The sequence below is a fragment of the Balaenoptera ricei genome, chromosome 1 (genome assembly GCF_028023285.1).
Source record: "Balaenoptera ricei isolate mBalRic1 chromosome 1, mBalRic1.hap2, whole genome shotgun sequence".
Classification (NCBI taxonomy): domain Eukaryota; kingdom Metazoa; phylum Chordata; class Mammalia; order Artiodactyla; family Balaenopteridae; genus Balaenoptera; species Balaenoptera ricei.
Genome location: NC_082639.1, coordinates 29102358 through 29118977, shown reverse-complemented (window position 1 = coordinate 29118977; position 16620 = coordinate 29102358). Strand labels below are relative to the sequence as shown.

General features: G+C 57.6%; 1 protein-coding gene across 2 annotated transcripts in view; it reads left to right on the top strand.

Moving 5' to 3' along the window:
* Positions 1 to 15831, top strand: part of COL8A2 (collagen type VIII alpha 2 chain) — a 31893-nt gene extending 16062 nt beyond the window's left edge. For both annotated transcript variants that reach the window (XM_059919078.1, XM_059919075.1), the window contains exons 2-4: positions 97 to 141; positions 10519 to 10733; positions 11333 to 15831. In XM_059919078.1, coding sequence (XP_059775061.1) covers positions 10535 to 10733; positions 11333 to 13251 — 2118 coding nt within the window. In that variant the 5' untranslated portion in view covers positions 97 to 141; positions 10519 to 10534 and the 3' untranslated portion in view covers positions 13252 to 15831. The remainder of the gene's footprint in view (positions 1 to 96; positions 142 to 10518; positions 10734 to 11332) is intronic.
* Positions 15832 to 16620: the final 789 nt, after the last annotated feature.

Here is a 16620-nt window from a genome sequence, read left to right as displayed (position 1 = left end):
AAAACCCATGGCAGGCGCTGGGGTGGCTGTGAGTTAGGGCAGGAGGCTTCGCCAGCTCCTGGCATCTTCCTCACTGTCTCCCTCTTTCATTCTCAGGCCTTGTCTCTGCTGGCACCTTCAGAGGCCCCTCCGACCTGAAAGGTAAGCTAGATTTGGGGGCAGGGCTCTCTGATATCCCCAGCTGGATGAGACCTGTGCTTGCTGCTATCTACCCTTGCTCCCTCCAGCTGCAGCAGATGCCCCTCCCAGGCTCGGGGTGGCCTAGCGGGCAGGTGACCTCAGCTCCCTCCGGCCCAACTTGGAAGCAGCTTTTTCTCATTTGTGAACTATTTCGCCCCTGCTCCTTGGCGTGGCCGTGTTTGCTTGGCCTGCCCGGGTGCAGTGGCCTGGCCGTGCTCCCGCCGGGCCCCCTCCCTGCCCAGCTCAGCCCCTCCTGCCGATGCTGAAGCTGCCGCCACCGCGCGGGGAAGCCGCGAAGGCCCAGGAATCTTGGCAGGCGGCGGGAGGCAGCGGGCGGCGGGCGGCGGGTGGCGCTCCGGAAAAGGCTGCAAATGCGAAACAGAAGGCGGGGGGGGGGGGGGGGGGGGCGGGGACTGGCAGCTGAGAAGGCCCCGCCTGGCTCGGCCTGGGGCCTGGGGGTGCCTGGGCCTGGTGGCCCACCCATGTCCGGTCTCGGTCAGAAGCTCAAGGCCTCTTCTGGGAAATGAGAAATGGCACCAGCTGAGGCCTGAGCCCCCGGCGAGGAAGGGCCGGTCCCCTGGCCACCTGCCTGAGGATACAGTGTTGCCCTGGGTCCTGTCCACTGCTGGGCCTCTTCTGGTTCATCTCCCCCCGCCTGGCTGTCCCTACCTCCCTGGATGCTTTGTTGCCCCGCAAGAAGCTCCTCCCCAGCGTGGTAGTGGGGTGGCTAGCCCCAGAGACGGGCAGAGGCTGGGGGTCTGGGAGGTAAACCTAGTTACCTGCAGGGAGGGAGGTTCAGCGCAAGCCCCCTCCAGCCCAGAGCTGAGAAGGACCCTGGAAGAGCCACAAAGGAAAAGGGACCCTGTGAGAAGCCATCTTGCAGGCTTGGCTGGAGGTGGGAGGTGGGGTTGTCAGAGGCCAGGAGCTGGAGCACACAGGCTGCAGACTGTACTGAGTGCGTGTGCTGAGCCCCAGCTGGGGATGGGGTGGGGTTGGGGGAAGACATGCCCTGGAGGAGGAGCTGTTCTGCCTGAGAGAGGCACGGAAGGCTGCTTAGAGGAGGAGGCGTTTGAGCTGGGTCTTAAATGAGGAATAACATGTTTGCCTGGAGGAGAAAGATAGAAAGAGCAATTCGGGCAAGGGCAGGCAGGTGGGCACAGGGAAACATCGAAAGGTTTCGGTTGTCTGGATTCAGGATGCTGGGGCTCAGGGCACAGTGGGCTCCTCTCACTCCCTAAACATGGGTGATTTCCCTAAGGGTGAGTCCATCCATGGCCCTCATCCAGGCTGCAACAACCCTGCCAATGAAGCCCTATTTTTATCTCCAGCCAATCTCTCTCCCTCCCAAGTTTCAGAACCACAGGTTCTCTGCCTCTTAGCTACTGCCCACCCCAGAAGCCCCTCAGTCTTCCTTGACTAGATTTTTGCTCTGCTCTCAGTTTGGAATATTCCACCATCACTTGCCCCTATGAGTATGTTGAACTGTCCTCTGTCCTTCAAACCTCCTTCCAACGCTGCTTTGCAAATTGAGGTCCCCTGTGGTCTGGGAGCCTCACCTGCAGGGGTGAGGGATGTTAGGACTCTTGAAGCCTGGTTGGGTAGACAAGGTGTGAAGAGGGCAGCACTCCTGTCCTGCCATCAACCTGGATGATAAGGTGTCCTCCAGCCAGCCTTGTCCCAGCCTGCCCACCTCCCTCCACCCTGCCAGCTCCCAGATTCCAGGCAGCCCTTTGGCTTTGGAGCGGTCCTCACACCTGCACATTTAAATTTGAGAGGTTCAGAGTCCCAGTGGCCTGTAGGACAGTGAGCTCAGCTCATGGGCACTGGGCCCTGCAAGTCTCCACCCAGACCTTGCGGGGCTGCTCGTGGATCGTCCACGGTGGTCAGCCCCAGACCTGACGTTAACATTAAGGCCATAAGTGCTGGCCTTCTAGAGGCTCCCATCAAGTGACCAACAGCTAGAGATTTCAGAACCTGGAACTCTGACAGGATCTAGGTACAAGGCACAAGAGAGGACAGAGAAAGACAGCAGAGAAAGACAGGGTCACAGAGGTGGGTGGACAAATGGGATGGTGACACAGAGATAGGAGGAGAGAGACACAACAGGAGATGCCTCAGATACCCAGGCAGGTGAGGATCTGGATTCAGCGACACAGAGACACAGAGGAAGGGACACAGGTGGGCATGTCACATACCCAGAAGTAGAGGAGACAGAGTCCATAAGACTGGATTGGGGGTTTGAGGGTAAAGGAACAGGGCTGTCATGTACAGTTGTGCAGGTTGGTTACTGTTCAAGGGCACTCGGGAAAGGCAATGAGTAGGCCTGAGTTGGCTGGAAAAAGGGGTAGCCTTTTCCACTTGTGCTAAGGCATGGTATAGGCTGGAGAGATTCCATGTAAGGAAGGAAGGGTCAGAAGTGTCAGAAGTGATGTCAAGATTTCTGGCCTGGGCACCAGGGAGTGGGGGAGAAGCAAGTAATAGGGGAGAAGGTAATGACAGCAGTTTGGGTGGAGGTGTATGAGGGACAGCCAGGCGAAAATGCTCAGCTCACAGTCAAACCCAAGAGTCTGGGGCTCAGGAGAGAGGTAGCTGGAAACAGATGTGGGAGTCCTTGGTGATGGGATTAAAACTGTGGGAGATGGGAAGAGCTGGAAACTGCAGGAGAAACATCCAGAGAGAAGAGAAGAGGCCTGAGCCAGCTCCTTGGGGCAAGCCTGGGTCTGCAGAGTGGGCAGAGGGAAGGAGCAGAGAAGAATCTGAGGAAGAACCTTTCCAGGAGGGAGGAAAGCAGGGTCACAAGGCGGGAGTCAGTGCTGGCGAGAAGGAAACACGAGGTGAGAGGGTGAGGGGTAGAGACAGTTCTTTTGAGAAGCTTGGCTGAGAAGGGCTGGAGAGAGATGAGGGTGGCCAGGGGCGGGGGTGAGGCCTGTGTAGATGTGGACTGGAGAGGCTGGAGACTGGGGGAGGCATCCACAGAGAGTGAGAGGTCCCCGAGGAAGAGGAAGAGGTAGAGGTGTGGAGGGGCCCGGGGCCTTGAGTGGGAGACAGGACCCCCTTCATCTGAGACTCAGGAGAGGGGGACGGGAAAGGGCTCTCTGATCTCTGCAAGCTGGGAGAGAGGTGTGGGGGCTGGGAGGCTCAGGAACCCTGGAGAAGTCTGGAGCCACCCTGCTCAGCAGTGGGGGTGGGCATCATGCCCAGTGAGGGAGGAGGGCAGTTCCTCTGCTCCTCTCCAAGATCCATAACTCCATCCTTGTCCTGAGCAGGCTGTGTGACCCCTGGCCGGTGTCATCTCAGGAGTGGTTAGGGAAAAGGCCTAGCAGGCCAGAAAATTGACTTTAGGGAACTTCACAAGGTGCTGGCCTTTGGCAGCAAGTCACCTGAGGTTTTCAAGGGTTGGAGGAGATGTTGCTTTGCAGCAGGAGGAACTGAGGTTAGACTGAAGGGAGGACTTTCTGGCCACCAGGGTAACAGGACAAGGCAGCATGGAGGGGCTGATGGCTTAGACCATCTCAGTTAACCCTTTCACAGATGAGGACACCGAGGTTCAGAGAGGTTAAGTCACTTGCCCAAGATCACCCAGCTGGTAAGTAGCTTTGCTGGAATGGGAGTTCAGGGGCTGCCGGGACCTAGAGGGCCTTAGGGCCCCCCAGGGCTGGATCCCTGATAGGGAGAGCCTGAGCAAGAAATGCTGCTCACCTGTTGAAGTGGCAGTGACCGGGTTGGAGAGAGAAAGAGAGACAGAGAGAAATGAGTCAGGGCCAGAGACCCAGGGAGAGAACAGAGTGAGGCTGGGTGAGTGGGGAGGCAGGAGGCACCAGGGGAGCAAGTGGGGCAGCCGATCCCGCAGAAATGTCTCCACAACAGGAAGCGTCTCATAACATACCTGTGGTTTGGCCAGGCCCCGGGCTGCCTGAGCTCCCCGAGGCTTCCTCAGCTGCAGCCGCCCTTCTGGGGTGGGGGGCTTGGAGCAGCAGGAGCCTGCGCAGAGCCGCGCTCCATCCACCCACCGGGGGTGGGGTGGGGGTGCTGCCAGGGCCACGCTAGCCACACCCCTGCACGGTCTGTTGGGAGCCTGCGCCCCACCCTCCGGCTCCCCTTATTATCTGGACCTCTGATAGCTCACGTGTGAAATGGGATGGGGCGTGGGCAGGCCCTTAAATTCCATAGGATCACCTGGGCCCCCTCTGCTGGTCGCCCCCTGGGACAGGACCCTTTGAGAGGGGACTGGTGGGGAGGGGTCACTGTTGCTGATGCCCCTTCCCCTCCCAAAGCCCTGTCCAGCGAGAGAGGGGTCTGTATTCATGCGCTTCTTCTTCCTGCTGAGGTCCATTCCCCTCCCCTCTCAATTGGTCTGAAAGACCCTGGAGCGCTACCCGCTCCCAGCCAACCTCCTCGGCCGCCCCTGGAGGAGGCCCAGGCTGCCACAAAACGCTGACTTGGACAAAATGCTGTTTTACGGGGATTTGTTGAAAAGGGGGGAAATCCCCGCTAAGGACTTGCAGCTGTCCAAACACCGCGTCTACCCTGCTGCCGCCACCGCTCCATCCCTTGAATTAGCGTCTCCTTTTGCATCCCATCTCCTGCCCCTGCCATCCCAGCCCCTTCCCAGCTGCCCTGGCTCCTGCCTTCCTTCCTAAGAGGTCACCAGAGAGGGTGATGGACTACCCAAGGTCACACAGCAGAGCCAGGCTTGAGCCTCAGGGCCCTCCCCCAACCCCTGACACCCCTGCTTGGCCGCCATTCCCCACGGGGAGACCAGGAGCAAGCAAAGGGATCAGCTGTTCCTCCCTGTGTGCCTCTATTCCCCGTGCAGGCAGTTCTTAGCTGAAGATCCTTGATTGAGACCACGTGAATGTCCCACCTGTTCCCATTCTAGCCAACAGATAAGCCCATCTGGCCTAGGGAGGGGGCTCCCAGGGCCGTGTGACATGTATCTGTGCAAAGTCCTGGATGCTTCCGGGAGTGAGTTATTGGTGTGATCATTAAATCTGACAGCAAATTGAGCTCATCAAACATTTATGGAGCATCTCTGTGTGCCAGCCAAGTCCTGTGCTGGGCATGGAGTCGGGGGAATGTGGCGGGGAGAGAGCAGAAGAGCCAAAGAGGGAAACAAGAGCTGTGAGGGAGACCTGCAGGTGTCAGAGGAGCCCGGGGGAGGCATCCAATAGGCTTCCAGGATGTCCAAGAATGAGTAAGAGTTAGGAGGTGGAGAAGCAGTAGGGTGAAATGAACGTACAGAAGCCAGAGAGCCTGGGGAGCCTCAGTTGGGGGGGGCGGGGGGGGGAGAGGTGACAGTGAGCAGGAGTCAGGGGCTCAGGGGCGCCCAGGCTCCCTCGGCTCTGATGGCGGCCGGCGCTGGGGGGCAGTCCCTCCCACCTGGGCTGCCACGTCGCACCATTCCAGGGCCATCGATTCTCAGCCCCTTCTCTGGCCAAGGCCCCACCTGGAGTGGCATGGCCACCTCCCCTCTAAGAGCTAGAGTAAGTTTTCCCTCCTCAAACCCACAGGCAGCTTGGAGCTGGAAGAGAGACTCTCTTTCTCAGTTTGCTTCTCCCTCTGTCTAGCTTGAGCTCTCTGGCGCACTCTCCCCCACGCCCTCCCCCATGGCAGTCTGTCCCAGCGGTTAAGAGCTCAGGTTCTTAACAGACCTCCGCTCAGATCCCGGCTGCCAGCTGTAGCCAGTGGGCGCATCACTGTACTTGTCCGAGCCTCAGACTCCTCATCTATAGCAAGAGGAAGAACAATAGTTCCTTTTTCCCAGGGACCTTGTGGGAATTAAATCAAATGCAGAATGTGCAGCACTTAGGCGGTGCCCAACCAGAGGTGTGAGCTGTCATCCTCACTCAGGCACCCCTCCCTCCAGAGGAAACACCTGCTCTGGGGTCCTGCAGCAGATCTGCCCCACCTCCACGATGCTGGCGGTGCTGGGATGGGGCAAGTTCAGGGAGCTACAGGGTGTAGGGTGGGGATGCTTCCTGGAGATCCACCTTGCCAAGGAAGAAAGAAAAGTGGGCAGCTGGCGGGGGCCCTGCCCCTGCCCGGGCTCCTGAGTGGACCGGGGGCTCTTCCTCTGGCGCCCGGCCTGCCTGTGCTCCTCCACAGTTCTCCCCACCCCAGACACCCTCCCAGCTGAGCCTGAGGCTGCCTGCACCCTCCATCACCCCCCATGCCCAGTGAGGCCTCAGCTCAGCATGGGAAGGGGACCAGGGCTCCCCAGAGCCAGGGCTCTCTTGAGTCCTCCTATGGTGGCGCCATGACCTTGGCCTCTGGCCCACCCAGGCCAGAACTGCTCACTCCCCTCCCCCTGCTTCCTGCTGCAAGCTCTGCCCCTCCACCTGCTCCCCCAACCCTCTGCCCCCCTACCAGGCAGAACATTCTGGCTCTGTGCTGTGTGAGCACCACCTCCACCCTAATAGCCCCCCAGCTCAGGTGGCAAGTGCGGGAGGGCCCTTATCCCGCTCCGGAGAGGCCGCATGGTGTGGTGGTTAGGGATTGGGGCTCAAGAGTCAGACTGCCTGGGTTTAGGCTCTGACTGCACCTCAGTTTCCTCATCTGTAAAACAGGGCCGACAAGCCTCACAGGGCTGCACGTGGATGGAACATCAAACAAACGTTAGGGCAGTGCATGGCCAGAGCCTCCATCAGCAGCAGCTGGGTACCAGGCCTACACGGTGTGGCCTCATGAGGCCCAGCACCAATCATGGTGCAGATAGAGCAGGTGGCCTGTGTTGAGGGAAGGTGTTCTGGGCAAGATTCTTAGTCTAAGCTTCTGTTTCTACTTCTATAAAATAGGGGATTATAATTGTATGAGCTGGTGGGGGGATCATTAAGAGGATTAGCGATGTGAAGCTGGTGAAGCCCTGCCTGGCACGTGGGGAGCCCTTAGGTGGCAGATGTTACCATTATGCTGGGGCTGAGAGAGGCTGAACGACCTGCCCAGGGTTACAGAGAGGTTGATGGCAGAGCTGGGTTGGCAGTTTCACCGACCTTCTCTGGAGCCCCGCGTTCATTCCTGCAAAGCCCTGAGTGATACTGAGTTTGGAGGAACACCACACTGCAGCTCCAGACTCAGCCCCACGTGCATCCCTGGGTGTGTACAACCCACCTGCACTCCCTCCTGCAGCCAGGCGCAGGTGTGGAGAGGCCCCTGGGTGGGGTGAGGGGAGCCCGGAGCAGGGATGCCAGGGCAAGTGGGACTTTCCTGGGGTGTGTGAAATGCCAGGCTAGTCCACTGTGCAGATATTGATGGGTGCTTGCCCTGAGGCACTGTGATATCTCTAATTATCACAGCCGCCTTGAGAAGCAGGTTGTTAGCCTAGCTTTAAAAAAAAATTTTTTTTTAATTTGTTTTATTTTATATTTTTGGTGGCGACCAGAGACCGAACCCGTGCCCCAGCAGTGGAAGCACAGAGTCCTAACCACTGGACCGCCAGGAAATTCCCTAGCTTAGCTTTTTTTAAAAAGAACTTTATTGAGATACAATTCACATAGCATACAACTGGTTCATTAAAGTGTACGAATCAATGTTTTTTTTAAGGTATTCACAGAATTGTGCAACCATCACAACAAGCAATTTAGAACATTTTCATCACCCCTAATAGAAACCCTGTGCCCATTAGCAATCACTCCCCATTTCCACTCCCCCCAGCCCTAGGCAACCACTCATCTATCTACCTTCTGTCTCTATAGATCTACCTATTCTGAACATACAAATAGAATCAGATAATATGATTTTGTGACTGGCTTCTTCACTTGGTATAATGTTTTCAAGATTCATCCGTATTGTAGCATTTATCAGTATTTCCCTTCTTTTTATTGCTGAATGATAGTCCATTGTATGGATATACCACACTATCCATTCATCAGTGGATGCACATCTGTGTTGTTTCTACCTTGTGGCTGTTATGAATAATGTCACCATGAACGTTCGTGTACACGTTTTTGTGTGGACATGTTATTCCATTTTACAGATGAGGAAACTGAGGTTCACAGAGTGGAAACCTCTTGCCCAGGCTCCCCCAGCTGGTGAGCAGAGGACTCAGGCTGGCCATCCAAATCTGGAGCCTGTGCTTCTTCCCAACCCAGGCCTTGTTCTCAGAGCTGAGCTAAATGCTGTGACAGGGCTAGATCAGGACACAGGAGTGAGGGGTTAACTCTATGGAGGAAGGGGTGACAGCTTCCCTGGGCCTTAAAGGACGAGTTGGAGAGAGGAAGAACACTGCAGGCAGAGAAATAGCAGGTACAAAGGCCCAGAAGTGTGAGGCTGCCTGGTGTCTGGGGCAAAGGTATGGGGGAGGGGAGAGGCAGAGAAAGGGGTGGCAGGTGATAGGGTTGGAGACGCAGGCACCCACTAGGTGATTAGATTTAAAAGGCCTTGAGGGCTTCCCTGGTGGCGCAGTGGTTGAGAATCTGCCTGCCAATGCAGGGGACGCGGGTTCGAGCCCTGGTCTGCGAAGATCCCACATTCCGCGGAGCAACTCGGCCCGTGAGCCACAATTACTGAGCCTGCGCGTCTGGAGCCTGTGCTCGGCAACGAGAGGCCGCGATAGTGAGAGGCCCGCACACCGCGATGAAGAGTGGCCCCCGCTTGCCACAACTAGAGAAAGCCCTCGCACAGAAACGAAGACCCAACACAGCCATACCATACATACATACATACATAAATAAAAAGAATGTAAGCAGACAAGAATAGCATTAAAAAATAAAAAATAATTTTAAAAAAAAGGCCTTGAACGCCATGCTGGGCAGCAAGGACTTTTTTTTTTTTTTTTTAAATTTTTGGCTGCATTGGGTCTTCGTTGCTGCGCACAGGCTTTTCTCTAGTTGCGGCGAGTGGGGGCTACTCTTCGTTGCTGTGCGCGGGCTTCTCATTGTGGTGGCTTCTCTTGCTGCGGAGCACAGGCTCTAGGTGCGCAGGCTTCACTAGTTGTGGCACATGGGCTCTAGAGCGCAGGCTCAGTAGCTGTGGCGCACAGGCTTAGCTGCTCCACTGCATGTGGGATCTTCCTGGACCAGAGCTCGAACCTGTGTCCCCTGCACTGGCAGGCAGATTCTTAACCACTGTGCCACCAGGGAAGCCCCTTTTTTAAAAAAATCAATTGATTTTTGGCCACATGGCTTGCGGGATTTTAGTTCCCCGACCAGAGACTGAACCTGGGCCCTTGGCAGTGAGAGCATGGAGTCCTAACCACTGGACCGCCAGGGAATGCCCACAAAGGACTTGATCCTGGAGGCAGTGTGGAGCCCCAGAAGGGCATCGACATAATGTGAGGTCAGAGAGACCTTAGTCAAATCCCAGTTCTGGGACTTCCCTGGTGTCACAGTGGTTAAGATTCCACGCTCCTAGGGCTTCCCTGGTGGCGCAGTGGCTGAGAATCCACCTGCCAATGCAGGGGACACGGGTTCGAGCCCTGGTCCGGGAGATCCCACATGCCACGGAGCAACTAAGCCCCTACGCCACAACTACTGAGCCTGCACTCTAGAGCCCACGAGCCACAACTACTGAAGCCCCCGTGCCTAGAGCCCATGCTCCGCAACAAGAGAAGCCACCGCAATGAGAAGCCCGCGCACCACAACAAAGAGTAGCCCCCGCTCACCGCAACTAGAGAAAAGCCTGCACGCAGCAACGAAGACCCAACGCAGCCAAAAATAAATTAAAAAATAAATAAATTTATATGTTAAAAAAAAAAGAATCCACGCTCCCAATGCAGGGGGCCTGGGTTCAATCCCCGGTCAGGGAACTAGATCCTACATGCATGCCGCAACTAAGAGTTCTCATGCCACAACTAAGGAGCCTGCCTGCTGCAACTAAGACCCAGTGCAACCAAATAAATAAATAAATAAATATTAAAAAAAAAAAAAAATCCCAGTCTGCTTCCTAGAGACCTTTGCATTAGTTTTGTCATCTGGAAAATGGGGATGACAATAACAATACCTCGTTAAAGTGTTAGGAGGATTAAGTGAGCTTCCATCTCTAGAGAGCTTAGCCCCTGGCTGGCAGAGAGCCAGCCCAGCACATGGTACTGGGTATAATCATCAAACAGTTTCTGGTAGAGGTGTGCCAAGGTTAGAGATGCTCTGAAAGGGCATCTGGCTGCCAAGTGAATGGTTAGGGGGTGGCTGTTGTCCAGGGAGGGGTCCTCGGTAGACTTGGGGGGGGGCGGTGATGGAGAGCTATGGGCAGGATTAGGAGAGGTTTAGTAACTTCTGCAAGACTCTGAGACTTTGAGCATTGCTTGTGAATAATATCTATATTCTGATCTTTTTGTGAGTCCCCGGGCCTGGTGCCAAAGTACCCATGGGCTGGCTTGATGGCCCCTCTCGTTCCTCCCTGCAGCAAGCCTAAGGACGCCATGCGGGGGGCTCTGACGTCGCTGCCTTCGCTGCCGCCACCTCTGTTGCTGCTGCTGCTGGTGCTGGGGTGCGGGCTGAGGGCGGCCGCCAGCGGTGGAGCCGCCGGGGCAGCGGGCTACCCGCCGGTGCAGTACGTGCAGCCCATGCACAAAGGACCCGTGGGGCCGCCCTTCCGCGAGGGCAAGGGCCAATACCTGGGTGAGCACCTCCCCGCCCCGCCCCGCCTCGGACAGTGCTGACCCCCAACTCCCTGCCTCCCGACCTCCACCAGCTCTTCCCAGGCGCCCCCGCCTCCGGCCACAACCCCTCAATCCCCACCAAAGGCTTTCCCATCTCCACTTTCTTCCTGATGCTGGTCCGGGGCGGGTGCAGAAGTGGGGTGCAGCTGGCTGGCGGAGATGGGCATTAGGTAGGGGGAGGGGCGGGAAGGTTTGTGGGGAAGTGGGGGGGGGTGTCGGCTCCGATTGGCTCTAAGGAGGGATGCTGGTGCCACCTGGTGGCCATTCCATCCCGGTCATGCAGGGATGAGAAGCTCTTGGGGAAGGCCCAGCCTGGGTGGGTTGGGTGCTAAGAGCCCTGGGGTGGATACCCTGCAGTTCCCCAGGTGGCCACTGAACCACCTAAATTCCATCCTCCATGACAGCAGGGAGGGAGAGACCGGGAGTGGTCTTCATGAACAGATACAGAACCTTGTCTTCTCAAGTTGCACCACATGCTGGTATGGGGAGTGGGAAGATGGGTCCCCTGTCCCCACTGTCCAGGCCCCTGACGGCCCCTTCTCTCTCTTTCTCTCTCAGAAATGCCTCTACCGCTGTTGCCAATGGACCTGAAAGGAGAGCCTGGTCCCCCTGGAAAACCTGGGCCACGGGGTCCCCCTGGCCCTCCTGGCTTCCCAGGAAAACCAGGCACTGGAAAACCAGGGCTACATGGGCAGCCTGGACCCGCTGGCCCCCCTGGCTTCTCCCGGATGGGCAAGGCTGGTCCCCCAGGGCTTCCAGGCAAGGTTGGCCCACCAGGGCAGCCAGGGCTTCGGGGGGAGCCAGGGATACGAGGGGACCAGGGCCTCCGGGGGCCCCCAGGGCCCCCTGGCCTACCTGGGCCCTCAGGCATTGCTGTCCCTGGAAAACCAGGCCCCCAGGGGGTGCCAGGGCCCCCAGGATTTGGGGGGGAGCCAGGGCCCCAGGGAGAGCCTGGGCCCCCAGGTGATCGAGGCCTCAAGGGCGAAAATGGAGTGGGCCAACCAGGGCTTCCTGGAGCCCCAGGCCAGGGGGGTGCCCCCGGACCCCCTGGTCTCCCTGGTCCAGCTGGCTTGGGCAAACCAGGTTTGGATGGGCTTCCTGGGGCCCCTGGAGATAAGGGTGAGTCTGGGTCTCCTGGGCTGCCAGGACCCAGGGGGGAGCCAGGAGCTTTGGGCCCAAAAGGGCCCCCTGGGCTGGATGGTATGGGGGTACCAGGGTCAGCAGGGGTGCCAGGGCCACAGGGCCCACCAGGGGCCAAAGGGGAGCCAGGCACCCGGGGCCCTCCTGGCCTGATAGGCCCCACTGGCTATGGGATGCCAGGGCTGCCAGGTCCCAAGGGGGACAGGGGCCCAGCTGGGGTCCCGGGGCTCTTGGGGGACAGGGGCGAGCCAGGTGAGGATGGGGAGCCGGGGGAAGAGGGACCACAGGGCCTTGGGGGTCCCCCTGGACTTCCGGGGTCTGCAGGGCTACCTGGCCGACGTGGGCCCCCAGGGCCTAAGGGGGAGACGGGGCTTGGAGGACCCCCAGGAGTGCCTGGCATTCGGGGTGACCAGGGGCCTAGTGGCCTGGCTGGGAAACCTGGGCTCCCAGGAGAGAGGGGGCTTCCAGGGGCTCATGGACCTCCTGGACCGACTGGGCCCAAAGGCGAGCCAGGTTTCACGGGCCGCCCTGGAGGACCAGGGGTGGCAGGAGCCCTGGGGCAGAAGGGTGACTTGGGGCTCCCTGGGCAGCCTGGCCTGAGGGGCCCTTCTGGAATCCCCGGACTCCAGGGTCCAGCTGGCCCTCTCGGGCCACAGGGTCTGCCAGGCCTGAAGGGTGAACCAGGCCTGCCGGGGCCCCCTGGAGAGGGGAAAGTGGGGGAACCTGGCATGGCTGGGCCTACAGGGCCTCCTGGGGTCCCAGGTTCCCCAGGACTCACGGGCCCTCCTGGGCCTCCCGGACCTCCTGGGCCCCCTGGTGCCCCTGGGGCCTTTGATGAGACTGGCATCACCGGCCTGCACCTGCCCAATGGCGGCGTGCAGGGAGCTGTGCTGGGCAAGGGGACCAAGCCCCGGTTTGGGCTGGGCGAGCTGTCGGCCCACGCCACGCCCGCCTTCACCGCTGTGCTCACCTCGCCCTTCCCCGCCTCAGGCATGCCTGTGAAGTTTGACCGGACCCTCTACAATGGCCACAGTGGCTACAACCCGGCCACCGGCATCTTCACCTGCCCCGTGGGCGGGGTCTACTACTTTGCTTACCACGTGCACGTCAAGGGCACCAACGTGTGGGTGGCCCTGTACAAGAACAATGTGCCAGCCACCTACACCTATGACGAGTACAAGAAGGGCTACCTGGACCAGGCGTCTGGGGGCGCCGTGCTCCAGCTGCGGCCCAACGACCAGGTCTGGGTGCAGATGCCCTCGGACCAGGCCAATGGCCTCTACTCTACCGAGTACATCCACTCCTCCTTTTCAGGATTCTTGCTGTGCCCCACATAACCCATGCTGCCCCGGCCTCCTCCTCTTTAGCGGTAGAGAGACCTTCTCACTTACAAAGAACCTCCATTTAAAGAAAAAACCAAAGGCCGAACAGAGGCGGGAACAGAGGCGGCCGCGGCCTCGGCCCGAGGAGACTGAGTGGGTTTCTCCCTCCGCGCAGGCTGAGGTTGTTTCTGGAAGAAGGTGGCCTGCGTTCCTCTCCCCCGAGTGTCTGTGCAGCGTCGGGGTTGTGCCCCTCCTCCTGCCTTGCCTGGCCTGCAGGCAGGGCCCCGGGACACTCTGCCCAGCTGGTGGAGACCCCTGGCCCCCTGTGAGTGCTGGGCTCTGCTGGGCGGCGAAGGGTGCTGCTGCTCTGTGAGTCAGAGCTGAGAGGGGACTGAATGGCCCCACCCATTCCCCCGGGGAGACATCTTCCCAGCCCTGCCCTTCCTGCCTGCCCGCAGACGGCCCCTGCTCCAGGAATGGGACAGGGCCTCCCTCAGTTCTTGGCTGGGGCTCTTCCGGCTGCCCCGGGCAGGACCTCCAGCATAAGACGGTGGGGCCCCTGAAGAGTTTTTGTTTCTCTCCAGGGGAAGGGAGAGGAGGGGGACCGTCGAGGTGGCCAGTGTGGACACCCTGTCAGGACTGCCACCCTAGCGGTGGGGCGGTGGCATCAGGCCTGTCCCTGGCAGGTACAGGCGTGTGGCCCCTCCTGCAGGCTCCCAGGAAGTGCCAACCCCCCTTCAGTGCTCAGGCTGCAGCCATGGGGAACGGTGGTGTGTGAGGGGTAGGGGCATGGGTCTGGGGCAGGATGGCAGCTCTTCATGTTTGTCTCCATCCCCCAGGCTGCCCCCACCAGCTCTGGCTCTGTTCATCATGAGGCCAGCCACCCAGGCCCCTAGGGACCACCACAGGCGGGCACGAGGCAGGATGGGCAATCAGCGAACATGAGTATTCCTCCCTTTCTCTCCTTTCACCTGCTGGGGGAGGGCTGATTTTCTCACACAAAATTGTAAGAGATCATTGCCACCCCCAAGCCCAGTATCCCCAAGGCAGAGAGCTTCTTGTTTGCCCTCAGAACAAGGTGCACACAAGCTTGGGGATGAAGGCCACCGCCTGCTTTTTCTTAATAAGAGCCATATGATGGGTATGTGTCGACCACAGGGGTTAATCTGCTGGGGCTTCCTCTCCTTCCACCCTCTGGTTCCAATTTCCTGTCCTAGGCAGGATTAGGGCCCAGGAGGCTGAGGTTCTGAGAAAAAGGGTGCCAACAGGCCCCTTTGGAATGAGTTGGATGTTTCTGCCATTTTCCCCAATCAGAGCTCCGCCCTGCAGGAAACGGGCAGGACCCCCTCCCATGCCCTCAGCCCCTAGTTCAAGCCGAGTGGATAGAGCCGAGGACCCAGCGTGAACCTGTTCCAGTTCTGGCCCGTGCCAGCCTTCCTTCCCATGTTGAGGAAGGAGGCTGGCCACTGATTTTTTTTTTTAACATTTTTATTGGAGTATAATTGCTTTACAGTGGTGTGTTAGTTTCTGCTTTATAACAAAGTGAATCAGCTATACATATACATATATCCCCATATCTCCTCCCTCTTGCCTCTCTTTCCCACCCTCCCTATCCCACCCCTCTAGGTGATCACAAAGCACGGAGCTGATCTCCCTGTGCCATGCGGCTGCTTCCCACTGGCTATCTATTTTACATTTGGTAGTGTATATATGTCCATGCCACTCTCTCACTTCGTCCCAGCTTACCCTTCCCCCCACCCCATGTCCTCAAGTCCATTCTCTAGTAGGCCTGCGTCTTTATTCCCGTCCTGCCCCTGGGTTCTTCATGTCACTGACTTCCGACTTGTTACTCTGTGGCTCCTCAGGCCCGTCGCCTGGCCACAACTTCTCCAAACAAAGCAGACCGTTTGCTTGCTTTAACTTTCAAAAGGAGAGACAAAAACCCAAATCTGCCCAAGTGGCACTTCAAGAGCAGGTTTTGGCTACGGTTCCTGGTGGGTTTCTTATTCATCGGCACCCACGGGTACTAAGTCTCAAATCGTACCTCGTGGGGCCATCTGCTCAGCCTCCTTCCTGGGTCAAAGCCACTGCTATCTGGCCTGTTAGGGAGGCTTCTGTTGGGCGGAAATGCATCAGCTCCTAGTGGGAGCCCAGGGCCCTGAGGAGGGTACAGGGAGCCAAAAAACAAAACAAACAAACAAAAAAAAACCAAAACTGTTTCACAGAACTGAGTTTCTGCTAAATGTCATTCCTGAAGCCTTTGGGGAGAGGTGGGGGGTGTTTCCGAAATATTTATGGGGTTTCCAGGTGTCCACTTAACTGACTAGCTTTGATAAACTATGTCAGGTTTTAACAAAACTACATTACCTTGTGCATTTTTATGTTCTGATTCCTCATTTTTTTAAGATTAAGGTTTAAATGTTTTCCATTAGTAATTTCATTTCTAACCTGGTATAGGAGCTTAGTTCTCTACATACCTATTATGTACCCTGTGTCACAGAAGATTCGGGAAAAATGCACTTGGGAATCAAAGAAAATGGGACTTCTTTTTGAAAAGAAAAACAACGGTATTGACTGTATTGACACAATCTCAATAAAGCCTGTTGAACAAACAGCACTGTGCTGAAACTGGCATTGATTCAGAGGTGTCTCGAGCCTCTGGATTTCATAAAGCACCCAGGGAGCTCTCTGGGGCTCTTGCTCTGCACCCTCTCAAGGAGCGTGCATTCCTCCCAGCCAGGGGTTCTGTCACCACCGCATCAGAAATGCTTGCTTCTCCGAAGCTGCCGAGGCTCTGCACCAAGTAAATGCCAAGAGGCATTTTAAGAAAGCAAAGTAAGGCAGTGGCTGGAGCTAGGGGAGACGTGGAACATGTTCCCTGGAACATTCCTGCAAGCTCTCAAGGGTAGTGGAGCATGACAGCTGGCTCAGGATCCCGAAGGTCAAGTTTCAACATCTGATACAAATTATGAATGAAATCAGGAATCTTTGCTCCTGTGGGCGGGGCTAGTGCCAGGCCCAACGCTGAAGGCAGGGCCAGGGGAGCTGTCCTGGGAGAAAGCACCGCCCCATAACTTGCCGCACTCTGGGAATCTGGACAGCAGACCTGAGACCAACCTGTGCCCTGAAAAGTCCTGTGGTTTTCCCCAGCCTGGAAGAACCCCATCTTGGCTGAAAGCAGGCCTGTCCAACAGTCCTGAAACCTCAGGCTAGCTGCAGAGCTGGGCATGCGTCTCTCTCCACCGAGGCTGGAATATCCCTCAAGTTTGAGGGGAGGTGCCTCCTCCATTTCAATTTTCCTTTCTTCAGAATGGATGGTGTGCAGAACTTCCCAGCAGGCCAAGGCCTTTGACTGAGGCCCAAGATGCAGAATGAGGCCCGGCC